This window comes from Centropristis striata, chromosome 7 (genome assembly GCF_030273125.1).
Source record: "Centropristis striata isolate RG_2023a ecotype Rhode Island chromosome 7, C.striata_1.0, whole genome shotgun sequence".
NCBI lineage: Eukaryota > Metazoa > Chordata > Actinopteri > Perciformes > Serranidae > Centropristis > Centropristis striata.
The window spans coordinates 34,414,638-34,435,434 of NC_081523.1; the positions used below are offsets into that span (position 1 = coordinate 34,414,638).

Sequence of the window (20,797 nt, forward strand, 5' to 3'; positions counted from 1 at the left end):
TTTAGACACTCTTGCAAACAATAAATATAATGTTTGTGGTTTCCCAGACACCACAGACTGTATGGAAACAAAACAATGTGATTGGTTGTGGTTATAAAACAAATACTAATAAAATGTTAAACGTAGGGTTGTTTTTGGAAAACTTTATTCAAACGGCTCATTATTTCAAGTGAACCGTTCAACACTTGTTAAACCAATTAACTATTGAATTTATCTTGTATCATGGATAAGAAACAAGTTTTTCCTTATTTTGATATTTCTCATGTCTATGAATATGGTGAGAAAGCGACCATGAGCGACGTGAGGACTGATTTTATCACGTTAGATACGTTTTTGCGTGGCCTCGTTGAACACTTGAATGTTCATGTGGTATTCAACAATGTATATCAGTGTAGGGATTTTAGGATGTCCCAAAATAAGTGTTAGGGTTTCAAAGGTGTGGTTAGATGGCTATCATAACTATTAATACTTATCAGAAATAATGATTAATTATAGTAAATGATACACCTTCATATGGGGCAGCACTCTGAAAAAAGCTAATTCACCGAAATCAGTCTCATAAAGTTACCTAACTATTAATTTGGAACACTGATTAATAATGAACTTAATAATTATAATCAAATTACCATATTCATATTTAGTATTGGTTGAAGGAATTTTGAATTATTTTCATAGAATTATGAAATACTATGTTGTTCATAGTGTACAACATTAAATGAGGCATGTATATTCCAAAAAGGTATTTATTCTAAGTAATTAAAGTAAACCAAACAAAACACACAATCTATAGAGTGAAGAGATCTACTCAGTCTAATCTAAGATTATTTACAGTGTAAGGGTGCCAGAGCTCACTCTTGGTTGTTGAGGCAGTCTTCTCTGGATGTTGCAGTGACTCTTGAGGGCCAGTGTTGTCGTCTTGGCAAGTAGAGGAGAAAGAGAGAGAGGTGGGTGTGTCTTACTCTTTACAGTAGACCCATGTGGTGTCAGAGATCTCCTGACCAATGAGGTGTTCACACATCTGGAGGGGTCATAAACGCCAGGCATCATGGGAGGAGAGAGGCACGTTGCCTTGCCAGAAAACCAAAATGAAGACCTAGATGCCATTTTGAGAGGTGAATTCATTGACATCAGTTCCAATTCACAAATGAACCAAAGTTCAAATGTGGCAAGATCCCAACATCAGTCAGTGAGTGTTTTGTGGTTTACAGTCTCACACTCCCTTCCATGGTCCAGCAAATAATGTGAAGGTGTCAGTCAGTTTAAATGAAGACACTGTTTAACAGTCCCGTCCAGATTGTGTTTAAATAAAAATTAGCATCATAATAATCAAGCCGGGATGGGGAGATCACAGAATGACACATTTTTCTTTGTATTTCTGTTCCAGTTCTTTTATTTCTCGTTCATGCTTTTTCTTTAACTCCTCTGTTTCTTCTTTCAGTGCTTTTTCTTTGTGACTTGACTGGTCTTTTAACAGATTACACTCTTTGCCATGGCTCTCTTCTTTCTCCTGAATTTGTCTCACATGCTTTTGCTTCAATTCCTGGATTTCTTCCATGTGCTTGTCGACCAACGCTGAAAAGTCCTTGGTGTATTTCTGTCTGAACTCATTGAACTCTTCAGCTTGTTTTCTGGCCTCCTCTTCATATTTCTTCTTCATCTCCTCCAGTTTCTTCTTATAGTTTTCCTCCAGATCTTTTCTCTCCTTCTCCTCCTGTTCCCTTCTGATTCGATCTTCTTCTTTTCTTTTCTTTTCATGTTTGTCTCTTTCCTGCTCGTATTCTTCTTGTAGCTTTCTTATTCTTGTTTTCTCCTCCTGTCGTTTCTGATCATCTTCTTGATTCCGTTTGTCCCACCATTCTTTTTGTTTCTTTTCCCAGTCCTCTCGTTGCTTTCTAAGCTCTTCTTTGCTTTGCTCCAACTCTCTATCAATGGTTTTCTTCTCCTTTGATTCTGACTTTATTTTTTTCTCCAGAGCTGCAAGTTTTTTCTCCCACTCTTGTTGTTGAAGTTCTTCCTGGCCTTGCTTCTCTCTTTCTTCTTCTTTTCTCTTTTCCTGTTCTTTCTTTCTCTCCTCACGCTCCTTGTTGATGTTATTCTCCATTTCTTTAAGTTGTCTGGCTCTTTCTTGTTCAATTTCTGACCTTTGTTGTTCCATTTTTCTTTTCACTGCTTCCATTTCCTCCTCATGTTTCCTTTGCAGCTCGTCCTTCTGTTTCTTCATTTCTTCCTCTTTCTCCTTCAGGATCCTGTCCACCTCCTTCTGTATGGCTTCCTCAGCCTCTTGAAACATCTCTGAGGTGTAGAAGCTGTCGCCATTTTCCTTCAGCATCTTGTAGGACATCTTCATCAGTTCCTTGACTTGTGTGTGGTCTTTCTTATTCTTATTATTGAAGACCTGATATCTTCCTTTACATTCATGTATCAGTTTTGTCAAAAAGCCTTCACGGTCTCTTTCTATGTAACTCTCAAATGACTGATCCTCCAGTTCATCTCCTCTGGTGAATATAATGATGATGAAATCTCCTGAATTCTTGCCGAAGCATTTCTTGATCAGTTCCACAGAGGCTTTTTCCTCTTGTGTGAAACGACCGATCCGCAGCACCAGTAGGAACACATGAGGTCCAGGAGACAACATGCTGATGCATTTCACCAGCTCCTGTTGAACGTCATCATTGGACGTGTCGAACAAGCCAGGAGTGTCAACCACAGCTACAGGCCGCCCATCAATCTCTCCGGTTGCTTTCTCACAAAACTTGGTGACTGAACTGATGCTGACACCAGATGTGAAGTGTTGTTTTCCCAAAATGGTGTTTCCGGTTGCACTCTTACCATTGCCAGTCCGTCCAATCAGCACTATCCTGAGAGGCTCGCTGCTCTGATGTTGATCGTCACCTCCCATCACACTCTGTTTCACATCCTGCAGTTCGGCTCTAAGTCTTGTAACCTTCTCCACTTGAGCCTTGGTGAACATCTTCATTGTGAAGCATCTGGATCCTTCCACTCTCATCTTTTCTGCAGCATCCAACAGCTCTGGGATCTGCTGCTGGTCCCTGATGTTGAGGACAAACTGTCTTCCTCCACAGCTCTGACGGAGCTCCTGGATGCCATTATCTTTCTTTATAACGTTAACAACAGCTGGAGCTGTAGGATCTGACTCCACAGTGAACAGAATCATGGTGAAGTCATTGACTCGAGAGCTGAAAGTGTTCTGGATGGTCTCCAGCTCTTTCTTGTCTTCATCAGTGAGGGGACCCACAGGAAGGACCAGGATGAAGGCATGGACGCCCTCAGGATCACAGAGGGAGATACACCTGAATGATTCCTCCATCACTTCCTCCTGAGGTTTTCCATTCAATGCAGGCAGCTCTACCAGGGAAACCCAACGTCCACACACCTCTCCCTGATGTTTAACACACTCTGAGCTGGAGACTGAATGAAGCTCTGTCTGACCTAAAATGGCCTTGGCTGCTGAGGTCTTCCCTGCTCCTCTCCTCCCACACAGAACCATGTTTAGAGCTGGTTTCATGTGTTCAGACTTTGGTTTCGTTTTCAAACATGCATCCTCCAAACGTGTTAACAGCTCTGGAAGTTCAAGGTTTTCCTGCTTCAGATATCTGTATCTACACATTCTGATCATCTCTTTTAATGGAGAATCTTCGAAAGCTGAACTCTCCTCTCTGGGTGTTGATATCAGAACCAGTGAATGATCAAATGATCGCTCACTTAACTTTTCAAGGACTCTGCAGAGTCTCAGTTTGTGTTCCTCAGTGAAGTCTTCAGGCTGTAGAACCAGCAGGAACACATGAGGTCCAGGATCAGAGAGTCTCACACAGTTTTCTACATGTTTTCTTAGTTTGTGTTCAGAGATGTTGGGAAGCAGCAGATCTGGAGTGTTGATGAGAACTATTTCTTTGTCCTTTAACTGTCCTCTGACTCTCACACAGTGGTCTGGTTCTTCCTCAGTGCTGAACACAGTCTCTCCCAGTATCAAGTTCCCCACTGAACTCCTCTCAGACCAGCTGTTCCCCAGCAGAACAACTCTCAGCTCAGACACTGAAATTAAAGAAATTACTTAGTCGCAGAGTGTTGGTCATATAAGCCATAACATATCACAGAGATGTCTACTTTCTCCTCAAAATAAAATCTAAGTACGTACCAACCACCTACAAACATTTTGAGTTAACACATATTCAGAAGAATAATTCACACTAGGTTCAGTTTGACTCACTGGTAGGTGGAAGCCATTCTAAGCTGCCGCTGCGCTTCACAGGTTGTGGATCATCTGACACTGTAACAAAACAAAACATTGATTCATGTAAATGTATTGTTTAATAAAATGGACACTATTTGGAGGACGTATTATTGTGTTTTTTTGTTGTTTTAGTCAAAACTAGTATGAAAACAAAAACAACAAAATGTGTGGGATCCAAGAGAGACACTTATTAAACCAACGGCAGAACTGAGATTATGTTGATTGAACACCATGGTGCTTCTCTGAGACACATTTTAATATTTCATCTCAGACAGCAGATAGTACATGACCAGAGCTGATTAAGTTGGTAGATCTAGTCATACATCTCATACAGTGAGGCAGCAGTGAGTCTAATTCTGTTCCCCATAAGCCTCTCTGTCACTGAGACGGGGAACATTTTCGGTACTTAACACTGGCTGCCAGAAACAAACATCTATGATCTGTTGTCAGTTTGATAAGTGAAACAAAGAACACAATCTCTAATGGCAGTTTTATAATGAGCCGTGGTGAACGTTAGCCCTACTATATTCTGTGATGATCAAAGAGTTGATAAGCAGACAGAGTTAGCTAGCAGGTTAGCGAGCATTCATTCTCTGGTCTCAGTGAACGTGAGACTTATGGGGAACCATAATTATAGAACATAAAGTAATATTTTCTTGCAGTGGCATAAAATGAGCCGTGGTGAAAGTGAATATTTTGTTACCATCTAGGAGTTGAAGCATCCTTAATTTGCCAGCAAGCATGCTAGTACATTCACTAAGGCTTTTTGATATTGTTCATAGTATTTACCATTTGTTTTGAACAATGTTTTTGATCACATATTCACCTGAATGTCTTACATAACCATTAGCTAGTCACTCAGTAAAGCATCAACTGATTGTCACGGCTCAGCTAATGTTAGCTCACAGGAGGAGAAATAAAAACTTACTGATGAAAAGCGAAGAGGGACCAAACTAAACTCCACAGTGCTAAACCTGGCGGGGCTTTTATTGTTTGTTTTAGTAGCCAGCTCAGATGACATTAGCTGATTGCTTAAGCTCGGTATTTTAAGGCACAGACTACAGCAGCAAGATGCCTCCCTTTTCCGCGGATGATTACCACAAACTGTTCCAGAAGATAGCAGTACTGGAAACAAAAATTAAACGGCTCGAAGTGAATGTGGAGGTAAATGGACAGAATGGGAATGAAACTACTCTGCCGATTTCCCTTAACAGTGAAAGGGAGCAGGCTAACGGAAAGCTAACTAGCACCACCAAGACGCAGCAGGAGCTGGGTGTAAATGGCAATAAACCAACAAGTCCTCCCTGGAACTCTCTTGGTGCAAAGCCAAAGCACTACAAATCACCTCCCTCAGTTTTGGGAAGACGGTTATCAGGCAGAACCCAGCACCTGGAGACTTACGATGACACCGAGTGGCCTGCACTACCATCATACAGGAATGTCGCTTCAACCCCAGTACCAAAGAGAAAGCAACCATGGACCAAGGTTACAACAAAAACGAAGAGCAAATTGCCCCAAGACACAGGATTTCTACGGAAGAACAGATTTGCTCCACTCTCCCAGAATCCCGACTCCCCGAAAGTGGGCTCATCTTCCAGCTCCAGAGAAAGGTATGAGGCTAATTCATATGCTAAAAGGCTACAGAAAGAGCTAACCACTGGGCCCCAAACTCTGATAGTGGGTGATGGAGCTTTGAATGAGATAAAACGCTCTTGCAGCAAGAACACCAAAGTACTCTGTTTTACCAACGACATGGTGTCTGATATTTCAAAGAAGATCCTGAACATTGCTGCTGAGCATCCAACAGCTAATGCTCTCATCATACACACAGGAGCCCTTGATGTCGTGAAGCAACAATCAGAGGTATTAAAGCAAGACTTCACCGATCTGATTAACAAAGTTCAATGTTTAAATACTGAGGTGTTTTTCAGTGGACCACTACCAGGAGTTCGGCAAGGGGATGAGAGATTCAGCAGGCTGATGATGCTAAACAGATGGCTCAAAGATATGTGTGCCGCTCAATCAATGAACTTTATTGACAATTTCAACATCTTTTGGGGACGCAGGCACCTTTTTAAGGCAGATGGATTTCGCCTTAACAAGGCAGGAGTGCAGTTGCTAAGCTCCAACATTTTTTATCATTTGCGTCACACACAAGCAGCCTGTGTCAAGGACATGAGGCAAGACGTTCCCAAACAACGGATAAGACGTCGCTCTGGTGAGTGCGCTATGATAAGGACTGACCATGGAGGACAGCAAAGTCTGAGAGGGCCGCCAGCATCATCATCCTCTCCCCAAAAAATGGAGTCTCCACCAGCCCCAACAGCCCAACGAGGGGAGTCTCACCGAGTCACGGCAGGAGACACCCAACCCTTACCCCCCCAGATCCCACCCAGCCCCCAACTCTCACCCCCCCAGACTCCACCCAGCCCCCAACCCTCACCCCCCCAGACTCCACCCAGCCCCCAACCCTCACCCCCCCAGGCTCCACCCAGCCCCCAACCCTCACCCCCCCAGACTCCACCCAGCCCCCAATCCTCACCCCCCCAGACCCCACCCAGCCTCCAACTCTCTCCATGCAGCCAGGACTCCCCACTTCTGGATTTCACAGACAGGATGAAGAGCCTTGTCAAGATTGGAATCCAGCTAACACCTCGCCAAAATCCCTTATTTACCCCCCTTAACCTCCCACATCCAGCCCCTCCCACCCCACCACCTCGGAAAGAACGCTCAACCAAAAGTCACCGCCCTCCCCCACCCCCTCTGAATCACCATACCTGGGAATCCCTGAATGACCCTATCTGTGAGTCTGACTGATATGTGCCGGGTCCAGACTCTGATATGAATATCAAGATTGCTCTGTTCCAGCAGCAGTCAGGGCCCCATGGAGTTCAGTCAGCTTTCTCAATCCCTGTGATAATAGGTAACAGAAAAGGGATCAAACTGGTGAGAAATAAAAAGAGTTCAATTAACTCTGCCAATCTACTGAGTATAGCATGTCATCCTCCAAACTCACCAGCGTCTCCTGTTAAGGATTTACATTTAGCTCTTTTAAATATCAGATCTCTGCTTGGCAAATCTTTCTTAATCAATGATTTTATTCACAAGCACAACCTTGATTTTATGTTTTTAACTGAAACTTGGTTAAGTCAGGATAATAGTGCAGCAGTTCTTATTGAGTCAACCCCCCAAAATTTTAGTTTCTTCAGTGAAGCAAGAATACATAAGAGAGGAGGTGGAGTTGCCACCCTGTTCAAGGACAGCTTCCAATGCAAAAACATGTCTTATGGTCAGTTTGACTCCTTTGAATATGTTGCCATTCAGTTAAAATCACCCTATAGAGCAATCTATTTGACCATCTACAGACCCCCCAAATATGATGCAAGGTTTTTTGATGACTTTGCCAAACTACTGTCTGTTGTGTGCATAGATTTTGACTGTGTTGTTTTAGTAGGTGATTTTAACATTCATGTTGATAATCCTGAAGATGGCTGTGCTAAAGAACTTTTAAATATTCTAGATAACTTTGGGCTTTCTCAGCATGTCACAGATCCAACACAAAACAGAGGACACATATTAGATCTAATTATTACCAAAGGTCTTAATATCTCTGAGGTTGTGGTGAACGATGTTGCTCTTTCTGATCACTACTGTGTTTTGTTTAAAATGACCACCCTTGCCAATCCAACAAAAGGTGAAGCAGAGGTAATCAGGAAGCGCTATATAAATGAAAACACTTGTGCATTATTCACCCAGGATTTTACACCATCACCAACCCTGCCCTCAGCTCTAGTTGATGACCTTGTTAACAGTTTTAGTTCCAATGTTATGACTGTTATCGACTCTATCGCCCCAATTAAGACCAAAGTTCTGTCGGGGAGGAAAAAGTCACCCTGGAGAAACGCCAAACTAGTTAAAGTGCAGAAAAAAGTATGTAGACAAGCTGAACGCAGGTGGCGAAAGAACAAACTCCAAGTATATTACGATATTTATAAAGAGGGTCTTCGCAACTATAATCAGGAACTGAAGAATGCAAGGCAGTCATATTTTTCAGAGATTATCAATAGAAACAGTAATAATGCCCGCGTACTTTTTTCTGTAGTAGACAGACTGACAAATCCCACAGCAACAGTCCCTCCTGAGCTGCTGTCTAACAAGTCATGCAATGACTTTGCAGCCTTCTTCACAAACAAAATATTACAGATAAGACAAGCAGTGTGCAGCTCCAGCTCAGGAATGATAACACTGGTGCCTTCCCATCCTCTAGTCAAGCTAGGACATTTTAGCCTCCTAGATTACACAACACTCACGGAAACGGTTTCAAAATTAAAGCCCACAACCTGCTGCCTTGATATTCTGCCTTCAAACTTTTTTAAAACTGTTTTCAACTGCATAGCTCCGGATGTACTGCAGATAATACATTCTTCTCTCCAAGCAGGACAGTTTCCACAGACTTTGAAAACTGCAGTAATAAAACCTCTCCTAAAAAAATCTAATCTGGATTCCACAATAATTAGTAACTATAGGCCAATATCAAATCTGCCATTTCTGGGGAAAATCATTGAAAAGGTTGTTTTTGAGCAAATTCATGCTTTTATGATGCAAAATAATCTTTTTAACACATTTCAGTCTGGATTTCGGCGACACCACAGCACTGAGACTGTACTTATCAAAGTCTTAAATGATATTAATCTGAACACTGATGCAGGCAAATCCTCTGTCCTGGTTTTACTGGATCTCAGTGCTGCATTTGACACAGTTGATCATAACATACTAGTCAGCAGACTGGAACAGTGGGTGGGGCTCACTGGCACTGTGCTACAATGGTTCAAATCTTACTTACAAGATAGGGACTTTTTTGTGTCAATTGGAAACCATGAGTCTGAGCGAACTAAAATCACATGTGGGGTTCCTCAAGGGTCCATTCTCGGGCCGCTTCTATTCAACATCTATATGCTACCGCTAGCTCAGATTATGGAACATCACAACATCTCCTACCATACTTATGCCGATGACACACAACTCTACATTTCAGTGTCCTCACACGACTACAGTCCCTTACTCTCATTGAGTAACTGTATTCATCAAATCAATGAGTGGATGTGCCAGAACTTTCTCCAGCTAAATGCAGAGAAGACAGAGGTGATAATTTTCGGCCCTAAAAATGAAAGATCTAAGATCAGCGCTCACCTTGGCTCTATGTCATTGACAGCTACAAATCAAGCCAGAAATCTTGGTGTAATTATTGACTCAGACCTGAACTTCAACAGCCATCTAAAGCTTATCACTAAATCTGCCTATTACCACCTGAAAAACATAGCTAGAATTAAGGGTCTTCTGTCCAAACAAGACATGGAAAAACTTGTCCATGCATTTATTTTTAGTAGGTTGGATTACTGCAATGGCATCTTCACAGGTCTTAACAAAAAATCAATCAGGCAGCTGCAGCTGATCCAGAACGCTGCCGCCAGAGTCCTCACAATCACCAGGAAACTGGACCATATTACACCGGTCCTTAAATCACTACACTGGCTTCCTGTGAGTCAGAGGATAGATTTTAAAATCTTACTGCTGGTCTACAAAGCACTGAATGGTCTCGGACCAAATTACATGCTTGATCTGCTCCCTCTCTATGAAGCATCCAGACCCCTTAGGTCATCTGGAACTGGCTTGTTGCATGTCCCAAAAACAAGAACTAAGCGGGGTGAGGCAGCTTTCAGTTATTATGCTCCTCACCTTTGGAACAAACTACCTGTAGATCTGAGGTCTGCCCAAACGGTCAGCTCCTTTAAATCAGGACTAAAAACACTATTATTTACTGAAGCGTACTCTTAACTTTAACACGTATCTGCTCTACTCTTCTGCCCTTACTTTTTAACTACACAATGTTTGACTTGTGCTTTTTATTATTTTATCTCTTTTTTTTATCCTGCTGTATCTTCCCTGTTTTAATTGACTGTTTTGACTGTTTTCAATTGTGTCTTGCTGTTTTTAATGTGTATGTAAAGCACTTTGAATTACCTTGTGTTGAATTGTGCTATACAAATAAACTTGCCTTGCCTTGCCTTGCCACAGATGTGACTTAAAAAATATCAAAAATGCTAAAAACATATAAATACTTTATGTATAAAGCTAGTAACTGACTTAAAGGGATATTTCGTCTTCTTTGCAGTGAGGTTGTATGAGGTACTGCCCCACACTCAGTGTGTTACTGCAGTAAATGATGGTCTACACATTCACAATTTGGAGAATCAGACGTTCCAGGTAGGAAACAAGCCGCAGACTGGGGCTGCGTTCCAAGTCCCTTAATTTTCGCCTCCTCTATCCTCTATTCTCGCTTGAACCAGAAGTTCTTTACGACTGTTCCAAAGCTCTTATTTGTTCTCGGAGGAGAGAGGACAGAGGATAGAGGAGGCCTATCGGAGGAGGCACAAGCGAGGTTACATGCGAGCATCCTATGCGGAGTCTTTTAGTGGTGTCCCCGCCCCCTGACTGGACATCGGATATTGATTAGACGCTGCAGCTGATCGGACTGTTGTTATACATTGCAACATCGCTGTAGTTTCATACCGGAGTGAAGACGGATCACAGAATTAACTAAACTGTGTCACCACAAGTTTTATATTTTATTTATATGATTCACCATGTAGTTAAAAATCTCTTTGGGTGCTGACGTGCTAAGGTGAGCGTATTGTGTCACTTCCGGTGTTTCTGTGTGTGCTTGTAGTGTAGTGCTGTGCTTGTTTGCTGCTCTTGCTAAATACAGTTAACTCTGTTAAACGCTACACACTATAACGGATACCTGTCCGCTTCATTTATACATACGCTAGTTTTACTTAAGCACCTGTATCTATCTGCTCCTTGTAGCGACTTGTCGCTAATCTTATCTGTTTGATACTACTCAGTTGTGTTAGCTACCTAGCCTAGCTGATAACCATGTCTTCTCCCCCTCACTCTCCTGCTCTCTCTTGCCCGGTGTGTCAAATGTTTAGTTACTGCTTAGCCTCCTTTAATGATAATGGTACTTGTAATAAGTGTAGTGCTTTAGCTGTGTTGGAGGCGAGGCTTAGTGAACTAGAAGTGCGGCTCCGCACCATGGAAACTAATTCGGTAAAGTTAACTGCAGCAGTTAGCCAGTCGCCCTTAGCTGGTGCGAGCCGACATAGTGCAGCTAGCCGTTCCCCGACACCTCCCGAGCGGCCGGACGGCTGGGTGAATGTCCGAAGGGGGAATAGTCAGAAGCCGAGGCCCACGATGGTTAACCACCAACCGCTTCACGTCTCCAACAGATTCTCCCCACTCAGTAACACACCTACTGAGAAGCCAACTCTGATCATTGGCGACTCCATTCTTCGGAACGTGAAGTTACCGAAACCAGGCACCATAGTTAAGTGCATCCCGGGGGCCAGAGCGGGCGACATTGAATCCTTTTTGAAACTGCTGGCTAAGGATAAACGTAAATACAGTAAAGTTGTTATTCACGTCGGCAGTAATGACACCTGGTTACGTCAATCGGAGGTCACAAAAATTAATGTGGAATCGGTGTGTGCATATGCCAAAACAATGTCGGACTCCGTAGTTTTCTCTGGTCCCCTGCCAAATTTGACCAGCGATGATATGTGTAGCCGCATTTCATCGCTCCAGCGCTGGTTGTCGAGGTGGTGTCCAGCAAACAACGTGGGCTTCGTTAATCATTGGCAAACTTTCTGGAGGAGACCTGGTCTTATTAGGAGAGATGGTGTTCATCCCACTTTGGATGGAGCCGCTCTCATATCTAGCAACCTGACCAAGTTTATTAGCGGTCCAAACCCGTGACAAATCAGAGTTGAGACCAGGAGGCAGAGTCGCAGTGTAAAACACTTCTCTGCCTTTCCCTTTGAGCAGTCATCCACCCAAAATCCCATAGAGACTGTGTCTGTCCCCCGTCCTCCCAAAGTTAAGTTAATTAAACCAGGTTCTAACAGAAGAGGAGTTACCCAAAATAACCTAATAAAAATTGAAACTTCAACTGCAAATAAACAAAAACCCAAAATAATTAAATGTGGACTCTTAAACATTAGATCCCTATCATCTAAAGCTTTATTAGTAAATGAGTTAATATCAGATTGCAATATTGACTTACTTTGTCTAACTGAAACCTGGCTGCGTGATGAAGAATATGTCAGCCTAAATGAATCTACTCCTCCTAGTCATATTAATACTCATATCCCTCGTGGCACAGGCCGAGGAGGAGGAGTTGCAGCGATATATGAGTCAAACCTTCTAATTACCCCAAAACCTAAATTAAACTATAACTCATTTGAAAGCCTTGTTCTCAGTCTTTCACACCCAACCTGGAAAAACCAACAGCCAATCCTATTTGTCATAGTTTACCGGCCTCCCGGTCCATATTCAGAATTTTTATCACAATTCTCTGAGTTTTTATCAAGCCTAGTACTAATTACAGATAAGGTAATTATTGTAGGTGATTTTAATATTCATGTTGACGTTGATAATGATAGCCTTAGTACTGCTTTTATCTCCCTACTAGAATCGATTGGCTTTAATCAGAAAGTTCATGAAGCCACTCACTCTTTTAACCACACCCTCGACCTTGTGTTGACGTATGGGATTGAAATTGAACATTTAATAGTTTTCCCACAAAATCCTGTGTTATCAGACCATTATTTAATAACTTTTGAAGTCCTGCTATTGGACTACTTGCTAATAAGCAAGAGTTTCTACACTAGATGTCTATCTGATAGTGCTGTAGCTAAGTTCAAGGAAGTGATTCCACCTGTCTTTAACTCTTTGTCGTGCTCCAACATAATAGAGGACTATGTTAACTTCAGTCCCTCCCTAATTGATAACTTTGTCGACAGTACTGCAGATTCACTGCGAACAACGCTAGATTTTATTGCCCCACTAAAAAAGAAAATAATAAAACAGAAAAAGTTAACTCCATGGTACAATTCTCAAACCCGTGAACTGAAGCAAATTTCACGAAAGCTCGAAAGGAAATGGCGTTCAACTAAGCTGGATGAATTTCTTTTAACCTGGCAGGACAGTCTTAAAACATATAAGAAAATCCTCCGTAAAGCCAGATCAGCCTATTATTCGTCATTAATTGAGAAAAATAAGAACAACCCAAGATTCCTTTTCAGCACTGTAGCCAGGCTGACAGAGAGTCACAGCTCTATTGAACCATGTATTCCTATTGCACTCACTAGTAATGATTTTATGAGCTTTTTCAATGAGAAAATTATAACTATTAGAAATAAAATTCACTACCTCCTGCCATTAACTGGTACTGAGGCATCCTTAAACCCTGGAGCCTTAGAAACGGGTACAAACCCCGATAAATATTTAGATCGCTTCGCTCCCATCACTTTCCAACAACTAACCTCAATGATTTCCTCATCGAAACCGTCAACCTGTCTCCTAGACCCCATACCAACAAGGCTGCTTAAAGAGGTTCTACCTTTAACGGGTACTTCTTTCTTAGATGCAATCAACTTGTCATTATTAACAGGCTACGTGCCACAATCATTTAAAGTAGCTGTAATTAAACCTCTTCTGAAAAAGGTTAATTTAGATCCTGGCGTTTTAGCAAACTATAGACCAATATCTAACCTCCCCTTCATCTCTAAGATCCTGGAGAAAGCAGTCGCAAATCAACTTTGTGATTTTCTTCAACACAATAGTCTATATGAGGACTTCCAGTCAGGATTTAGAACTCATCATAGCACAGAAACAGCATTGGTAAAAATTACAAATGACCTTTTAATTTCCTCTGATAATGGACTTGTCTCAGTCCTTGTCTTACTAGATCTGAGTGCTGCATTTGATACAATTGACCATCGTATCCTATTACAGAGACTGGAACATGTAATTGGCATTAGAGGAACGGCACTGGGCTGGTTTAAATCGTACTTATTAGACCGTTTCCAGTTTGTTCATGTGAATAATGAATCCTCCGTGCGCACTGATGTTAACCACGGTGTTCCACAGGGTTCTGTGCTTGGACCAATTTTATTCACCCTTTATATGCTCCCTCTAGGTAATATAATTAGAAAACATTCAATTAACTTTCATTGTTATGCTGATGACACTCAGTTATATATATCAATCAAGCCAGGTGAAGCTGATCAGCTAGCCAAACTAAATGCATGCCTTAAAGACATAAAAACCTGGATGGTCCACAACTTCCTAATGTTAAACTCGGAAAAAACAGAAGTGATTGTACTGGGACCCGAACACCTCCGAAACTCATTATCTAAAGACTTAATTAGCATCGATGGCATTACCCTGGCCTCCGATACCACCATAAGGAATCTCGGAGTTATCTTTGATCAGGATCTGTCATTTAACTCCCATATAAAACAAACTTCAAGGACTGCATTTTTTCACCTACGTAATATTACAAAAATTAGACACATCCTGTCTCAAAAGGATGCAGAAAAATGAGTTCATGCTTTTGTTACTTCAAGGTTAGATTACTGTAATTCCTTACTGTCAGGCTGCTCCAATAAATCCCTTAAAGCTCTTCAGTTAGTCCAAAATGCTGCGGCTCGTGTACTAACAAGAACCAAGAAAAGAGATCATATTTCTCCTGTTCTAGCTTCGCTGCACTGGCTCCCTGTAAAATCCAGAATTGAGTTCAAAATCCTTCTTCTTACTTACAAAGCTCTAAATGGTCAGGCACCATCATATCTTAAAGACCTCATAATGCCATACTACCCTTCTAGAGCACTACGTTACCAAAATTCTATGTTACTTGTGGTTCCTAAAGTCCTTAAAACTAGATTGGGAGCCAGAGCCTTCAGTTATCAAGCTCCTCTCTTGTGGAATCATCTCCCAGTCTCAGTTCGGGAGGCAGACACCCTCTCTTTATTCAAGAGTAAACTTAAAACTTTCCTCTTTGACAAAGCCTATAGTTAGGGCTGGCCGAGGCCTGCCTTGGACCAGCCCCTAGTTATGCCGCTATAGGCCCAATGTGTCGGGGGACACGATACACCGGGGCCCTCTTTCTCTCTGTCCCAATAATACATGACACAAGCTTTTATTTTCCCAGAATACTCGCACTTTTCTCTGCTCTCTCTTCACAGGGTGTGGAGCTGTGGTCCTGCTCCATCACTCCTGCTGGTCTCACTGCTGTGGATCTGGTTCGGCCCCAGATGGGAATGTTCCTCTCCTGGTCCACTCTACACTCACCATCACTACTGGCCAATGGTGGCGCTTCATCACCTGCTGCTGTGCCCCCCCAACCCCCCCCAAGAACTCCTGCTTCTCTCTCTCTCTCTCTCTCTCTCTCTCTCTCTCTCTCTCTCTCTCTCTCTATTGCCCCCCCCCCCCCCACCTCTATCTACTCTACTCTACTCTGTTGACCTGCCCTGTACAACGACATCTATTGCACGTCTGTCCGTCCTGGGAGATGGATCCCTCCTCTGTCGCTCTCCCTGAGGTTTCTTCTTCTTTTTCCCCTGCTAAAAGGGTTTTTTAAAGGAGTTTTTCCCTGGCCGATGTGAGGGTCTAAGGACAGAGGGTGTCGTACCATGTACAGTCTGTGAAGCCCTTTGAGGCAAATCTGTGATTTGTGATTTTGGGCTATATAAATAAAATTGATTTGATTTGATTTGATTTGATTTGATTGTGGCTCTGAACAACAAAAACACCACAAACATATTTCTACATTTATAATAAATTAAGAGAAAGATCGCTCTAGAAGCTTTTTTCCTTTTCGTGATCTGTTTTTTTTCCACCATACAGATTTACTATGGATATTATTAAAGTTAAAAAAAAAAAAAAAAAGCAGTAGAAAGTATGAGAGACTGTCCGTCAGCAAGAAAGACCTTTACACCATTTGTCATTTTCGTCAGTCCCACGTGAGGCTGATCATTACTGAGTGTAGCTTTGATCTGAGTGACAAAATTTACATTTTACCTTTATCATATAACCTAATAAAACATTGGCCGGTGTTCAGCAGACACAATCATTATTCTGGGATATCAAATAATTAATTTATCACCAGGATCGTCTACTACGACGGCGTATTAGGGCCATGTATGAAAAAATAAATAAATAGGGACCCAGGGGAGAAGAGCCCAGCCACCATGGCACACGTAAAAACACATAACATGAGGTGATGGTACTACATCACCACATTTCATTCCTTTCTACCTGCTGGATGTCTCTTCTTCTCCATGACTCACTCTGTTTTGGGTGTTTCATCAGAGTGATTGTTTATGAGTGATTCTACGGCGCACTCCCCTCCAGCCTGTCGGTACACAGAGCGCTCTCTTTCAGACCTCCTCTGCTCCTTGTTGACAGTTATAGTGTGTAACGTTAGTCTAAACTTTTTTAACAGCAGCAGGTTTATTGTTCCCAGCCTTCATTCCTCACGCGCATTCTCATGTGATGCGTCTTTATGCTGCCATGGTGGCTGGTTTATGGAATCTTTATTCATCTTTGAAGTGTGTGTGTGTGCTTGCATTTGTGGTACCGGACGGACCCAGTGAGGCATGAACCAATATTACCCCCCTCCCCCGGGTCCGTTTTTTTTTTTTCATACTTGGCCCTAATACGCTGTCCTAATATACAGAAGCAAATAATAATAAATAAATAATATAAAGGCATTCCTGTGCCCCTGAGCAGGACACAGTTCACAGTATAAATACACAATGGAGGTTGTTATTCATGTGCAGGTGTTTGTTAAACAGAGAAAACACTTATTATTATTATTATTATTATTATTATTATTATCATTATTAGTGCATGTCTCCAGCTGTTAAAGTGACTGACAGCTGATCCAGCTGTGATCCGCTGCCGCCGTCATTAGAAACGGACGTCGATTCACGTGACGCTGCGGAGGGAAGGACATCTCATGTCTCTTAAATCGTTTCCTCTCTCCTCGCTTCGTTTCCTTGCGTCTCTCCATGCATCCCCAGTGGGCGGGACTAAGACGCAAGGAAACGACGCAAGTGAGGGAAGCAGAGATGCGAAATAAGGTACATGGGATGTACCCTGGGACTAATGCAAAACATATTTTAACCATCCAAACAAACGTCCCAACCTAAAAATGTTATACCCGTGTATGTGCAAGTGTATAAATGATATGTCCACGGATTCTTATTGCTATCCACAGCCGTTTACTTTGGCACTACTTTTTCTCAACCATAGAACTGTATAAGGCGCCACAGGAAAGAGTTCTTAAACCTGAAAATAAGTAAGCATGTTAGCGCCCTGCGGTCTAACCTCTCAGACTCAGTGAGGACTCTGAATATGTTGGTGGGTAGAAGCTGAAATAAGGTCTGTGGTTAACACGAGCTGAAGAGATGTTCGAGTTTTGTTGTAAGACCATAGGTTAGTAGGAGTTTTTACGTGCCCCTAAAAAGGTGGCTGGTAACAAGTGGCTAAATGAGAATACAGCAGTGTTGCCAACTCCTTAGTAAGGAAAGTAGCTATTGGCTGAGCTAAAAGTCACTAAAAGTCGTTACATGACATCATTGCCTAATTTGCATAATTGACCATGTGCCTGTTATTGTAATGGACGCTGTAGGAGAGAGGAATAACGTTGTGGGAAAGACAAAAAGTGAGTAAAAAACACCCTTAATATGTTTAGAACTACAAATGCACTGTCTCCTGTCACAATTCCATCCCTCTTCCTTTATCCAGCCTCGGATCCGGCAAAAGTGACCCAAATAGACACTCTGATTGTAAAGCCATGTTTCCATTAGGGGAAAGAGTGGCCGATGGGAAAGTCTCAGGCCACGCCCTTTCAAATGAACACTCACTCGGAGTGTCTCCATTGCAAAAAAAGGCCCCAGAGGGATTTACGAGACTCCGGAGGTGACGTATGGTTTTCGATCGCCGCATAATCGCTTAGTGACAGTTTCAAACGTGACAACAAATATGCGACGGATTACACACAGGAGACGCAACTGTGGCCACCGTCGCTAACTGTCCACAACGTCCGCCGCTGATCATAAACAAACCAGCATGGCTAACTGTGCACAGCTTAGCCGCTGATCATAAACAAACCAGTATGGCTAATTGTGCACAGCTTAGCAGCTGATCATAAACAAACCAGCATGGCTAATTATGCAGTCTCTCGGCTGGTCATAAACAAACCAGCATGGCTAACTGTGCACAGTGTCCGCCACTGATCATAAACAAACTGGTATGCTAACTGTACACAAAGTGTCTGCAGCTGATTGTAAATTAACCGGGATCGCTAACTGTGCACAGAGTGTCCGGTGCTTGTTGTAAACAAACAGAGATTGCTAAGTGAACACCTCCTGCTGAAGCAGCACATACACACTGTACTGCTACAGAGCTAACTGTTAGCCTATTAGCACTGTGCTACTGTGCACCTCTTTCCGCGACGCCGGACTGCACTGTGAAAGTGGCTTATGTTTCTTGTCATTTGTGACTACTCGCTACTACGGCTTTTACAAATGGCACGTGTTGTTGTGGCGTTGAGTATAACGTAACTTCCTGCTTAACGTTCTACCCAATCAGCAACCAGGCTTTTTTCAGGGGAGAAAACGGCCTTGCTCTTTGACAGGGCCAAAAAACGTCCAGTCAAACGACCACTCGGGACGGCTCATATTCAAATTAATTTTAAAAATTTAAGGCGAGGGAGGGGCCGCCGGCAGCACCTGCTGCTCGCTAAGTTGGCAATACTGGACTACAGTGGCTGTCGGGGCATCAAACGTCATCTCGCTGTACAAGGAAGGGAACTCGGGAACTCGTCCGCCTCACAACCTCTAGTCCTGTGTTTCAAAGATTAGGTTGATAAACTATTTATTTGGCTACGGATTTGCAAGCTTGTTAAAACTGCTGGTAAGCTTGTCAGGGATGGCCTGAAGCTGAAGTCATGTGACTATGATGTACTTTGCATAACGTTAGCTTTTTACTTCTGTGGGCTGCATTAACACTTCAAACTTCATAAAAGTGGAGTTCATCTGTGAAGATTATCCTTCTGAACAAGACATGTCAGCATCAGAAACGTGTGTTTGCCACAGAGTTTATTTTCTCACTGATCCAAAATCCCAGAGGAGAATTCTCAATCGGCTTCATGGAGATGCTACTTCCTGTTATCCTACAAGAATATGTAATTTCGTTTGCTCTCTCTTCTGCCCAAAACAGCTGATCTGCGGAAGTGCGCAAAGCCTATTAGTGCTCTTATGGATAGGAACATGGGAGTTCAATCCAATCCAATCAATCCCCTTTATTTGTATAGCACATTTAAACAACACAAACGTCTCCAAAGTGCTGTACATAAAATCAACAATAAAACAAACAATTCCATATTTACTACATAGTTCTACAGTTGAGAAAAAGTAGTGCCAAATGAAACAGCTGTGGATAAAAATAAAAAATCTGTACACATTTCATATCGTTATAGCGCACACATAAACAGATTTAACATTGTTAGGGGGGGGCTTTAGGTGGTTAAAATACGTTTTGATGCAGTCCCAGTCTGCAGCCTGTTTCCCGTCTGGAGCATCTGGTTCTCTAAACTGGGAACGTGCAGCCCATCATCTACTGCAGTAACACACTGACTGTGAGTCAGTACCTCATACAACCCCACTGCAAAGAAGACTATCCCTTTAAGAATAAAAAGCTGTAATGTGATCACTGGAGGCTAAGATAACGTTACTGTATACTGGAAGTCAAGTGACGCGAAGTTCATAAAACGAACATACGTCTCACTACATTGTTCAAGAGGTTAATTACTGTCTCATATTGGTGAGATATAGTAGCTGCAGCAGAAATGCTTAGAAAGGACAAAAAATACCAAATTTTAAATAAAAAATTTACATGCACCAATGCATGTACAAAGAAAAAAATGTTTTGAGCCTTGACTTACGAATATAAAATAATATTTAAAAACGAATGAGTTTGTAATTTTACATTTTCCCGCCTGCGGCTCTTCTGTGTGGAGTTTGCATGTTCTCCCCGTGTCAGCGGGGTACTCCGGCTTCCTCCCACAGTCCAAAAACATGCACTTAGGTTTAATTGGGGACTCTAAATTGCCCGTAGGTGTGAATGAGAGTGTGGTTGTCTGTCTCTATGTGTCAGCCCTGCGATAGTCTGGCGTCCTGTCCAGGGTGTACCCCGCCTCTCGCCCAATGACAGCTGGGATCGGCTCCAGCCCCCGCGACCCGATTGCGGATAAGCGGTTAATGGTAATGAATGAATATACATAAGAATAATTCACACTTTGTTAACTCACTGGTCGGTGGCAGCCATTCTAAGCTGCCGCTGCGCTTCACAGGTTTTAGATCACCAGACCCTGTAACAAAACAAAACATTGATTCAAGTAAATGTAATTAACTTTGTGTTTTTACTTGTTTTAGTTCAAAACAGTTTAACAATTCTTCTGCCTTTAGCCTTGACAAGGGAGAGTATACAGGAAAAACTCAGATTAACATAACATATGAAGAAAAACAACATGGTATATCCCTGAAAGATATTTAGGTATTTTGTCCCAGAACTGGGATACCTCGGGAAACGACCAGCAACAACATGGCAGATTCAGATTTGATAAAATTATGATTT

The 20,797-nt window shown here is 42.3% G+C and overlaps 1 protein-coding gene across 1 annotated transcript; it reads right to left on the bottom strand.

The window, feature by feature from the left end:
• Positions 1–955: 955 nt before the first annotated feature.
• LOC131974931 (GTPase IMAP family member 8-like) lies at positions 956–20,529 on the bottom strand. Its single transcript, XM_059337439.1, has 4 exons — positions 20,472–20,529; positions 4,229–4,288; positions 1,523–4,053; positions 956–1,018 (listed from the first exon to the last, which is right to left on the bottom strand). Coding segments are annotated over exons 1-4 (2,655 nt in total). The 5' UTR covers positions 20,473–20,529.
• Positions 20,530–20,797: the final 268 nt, after the last annotated feature.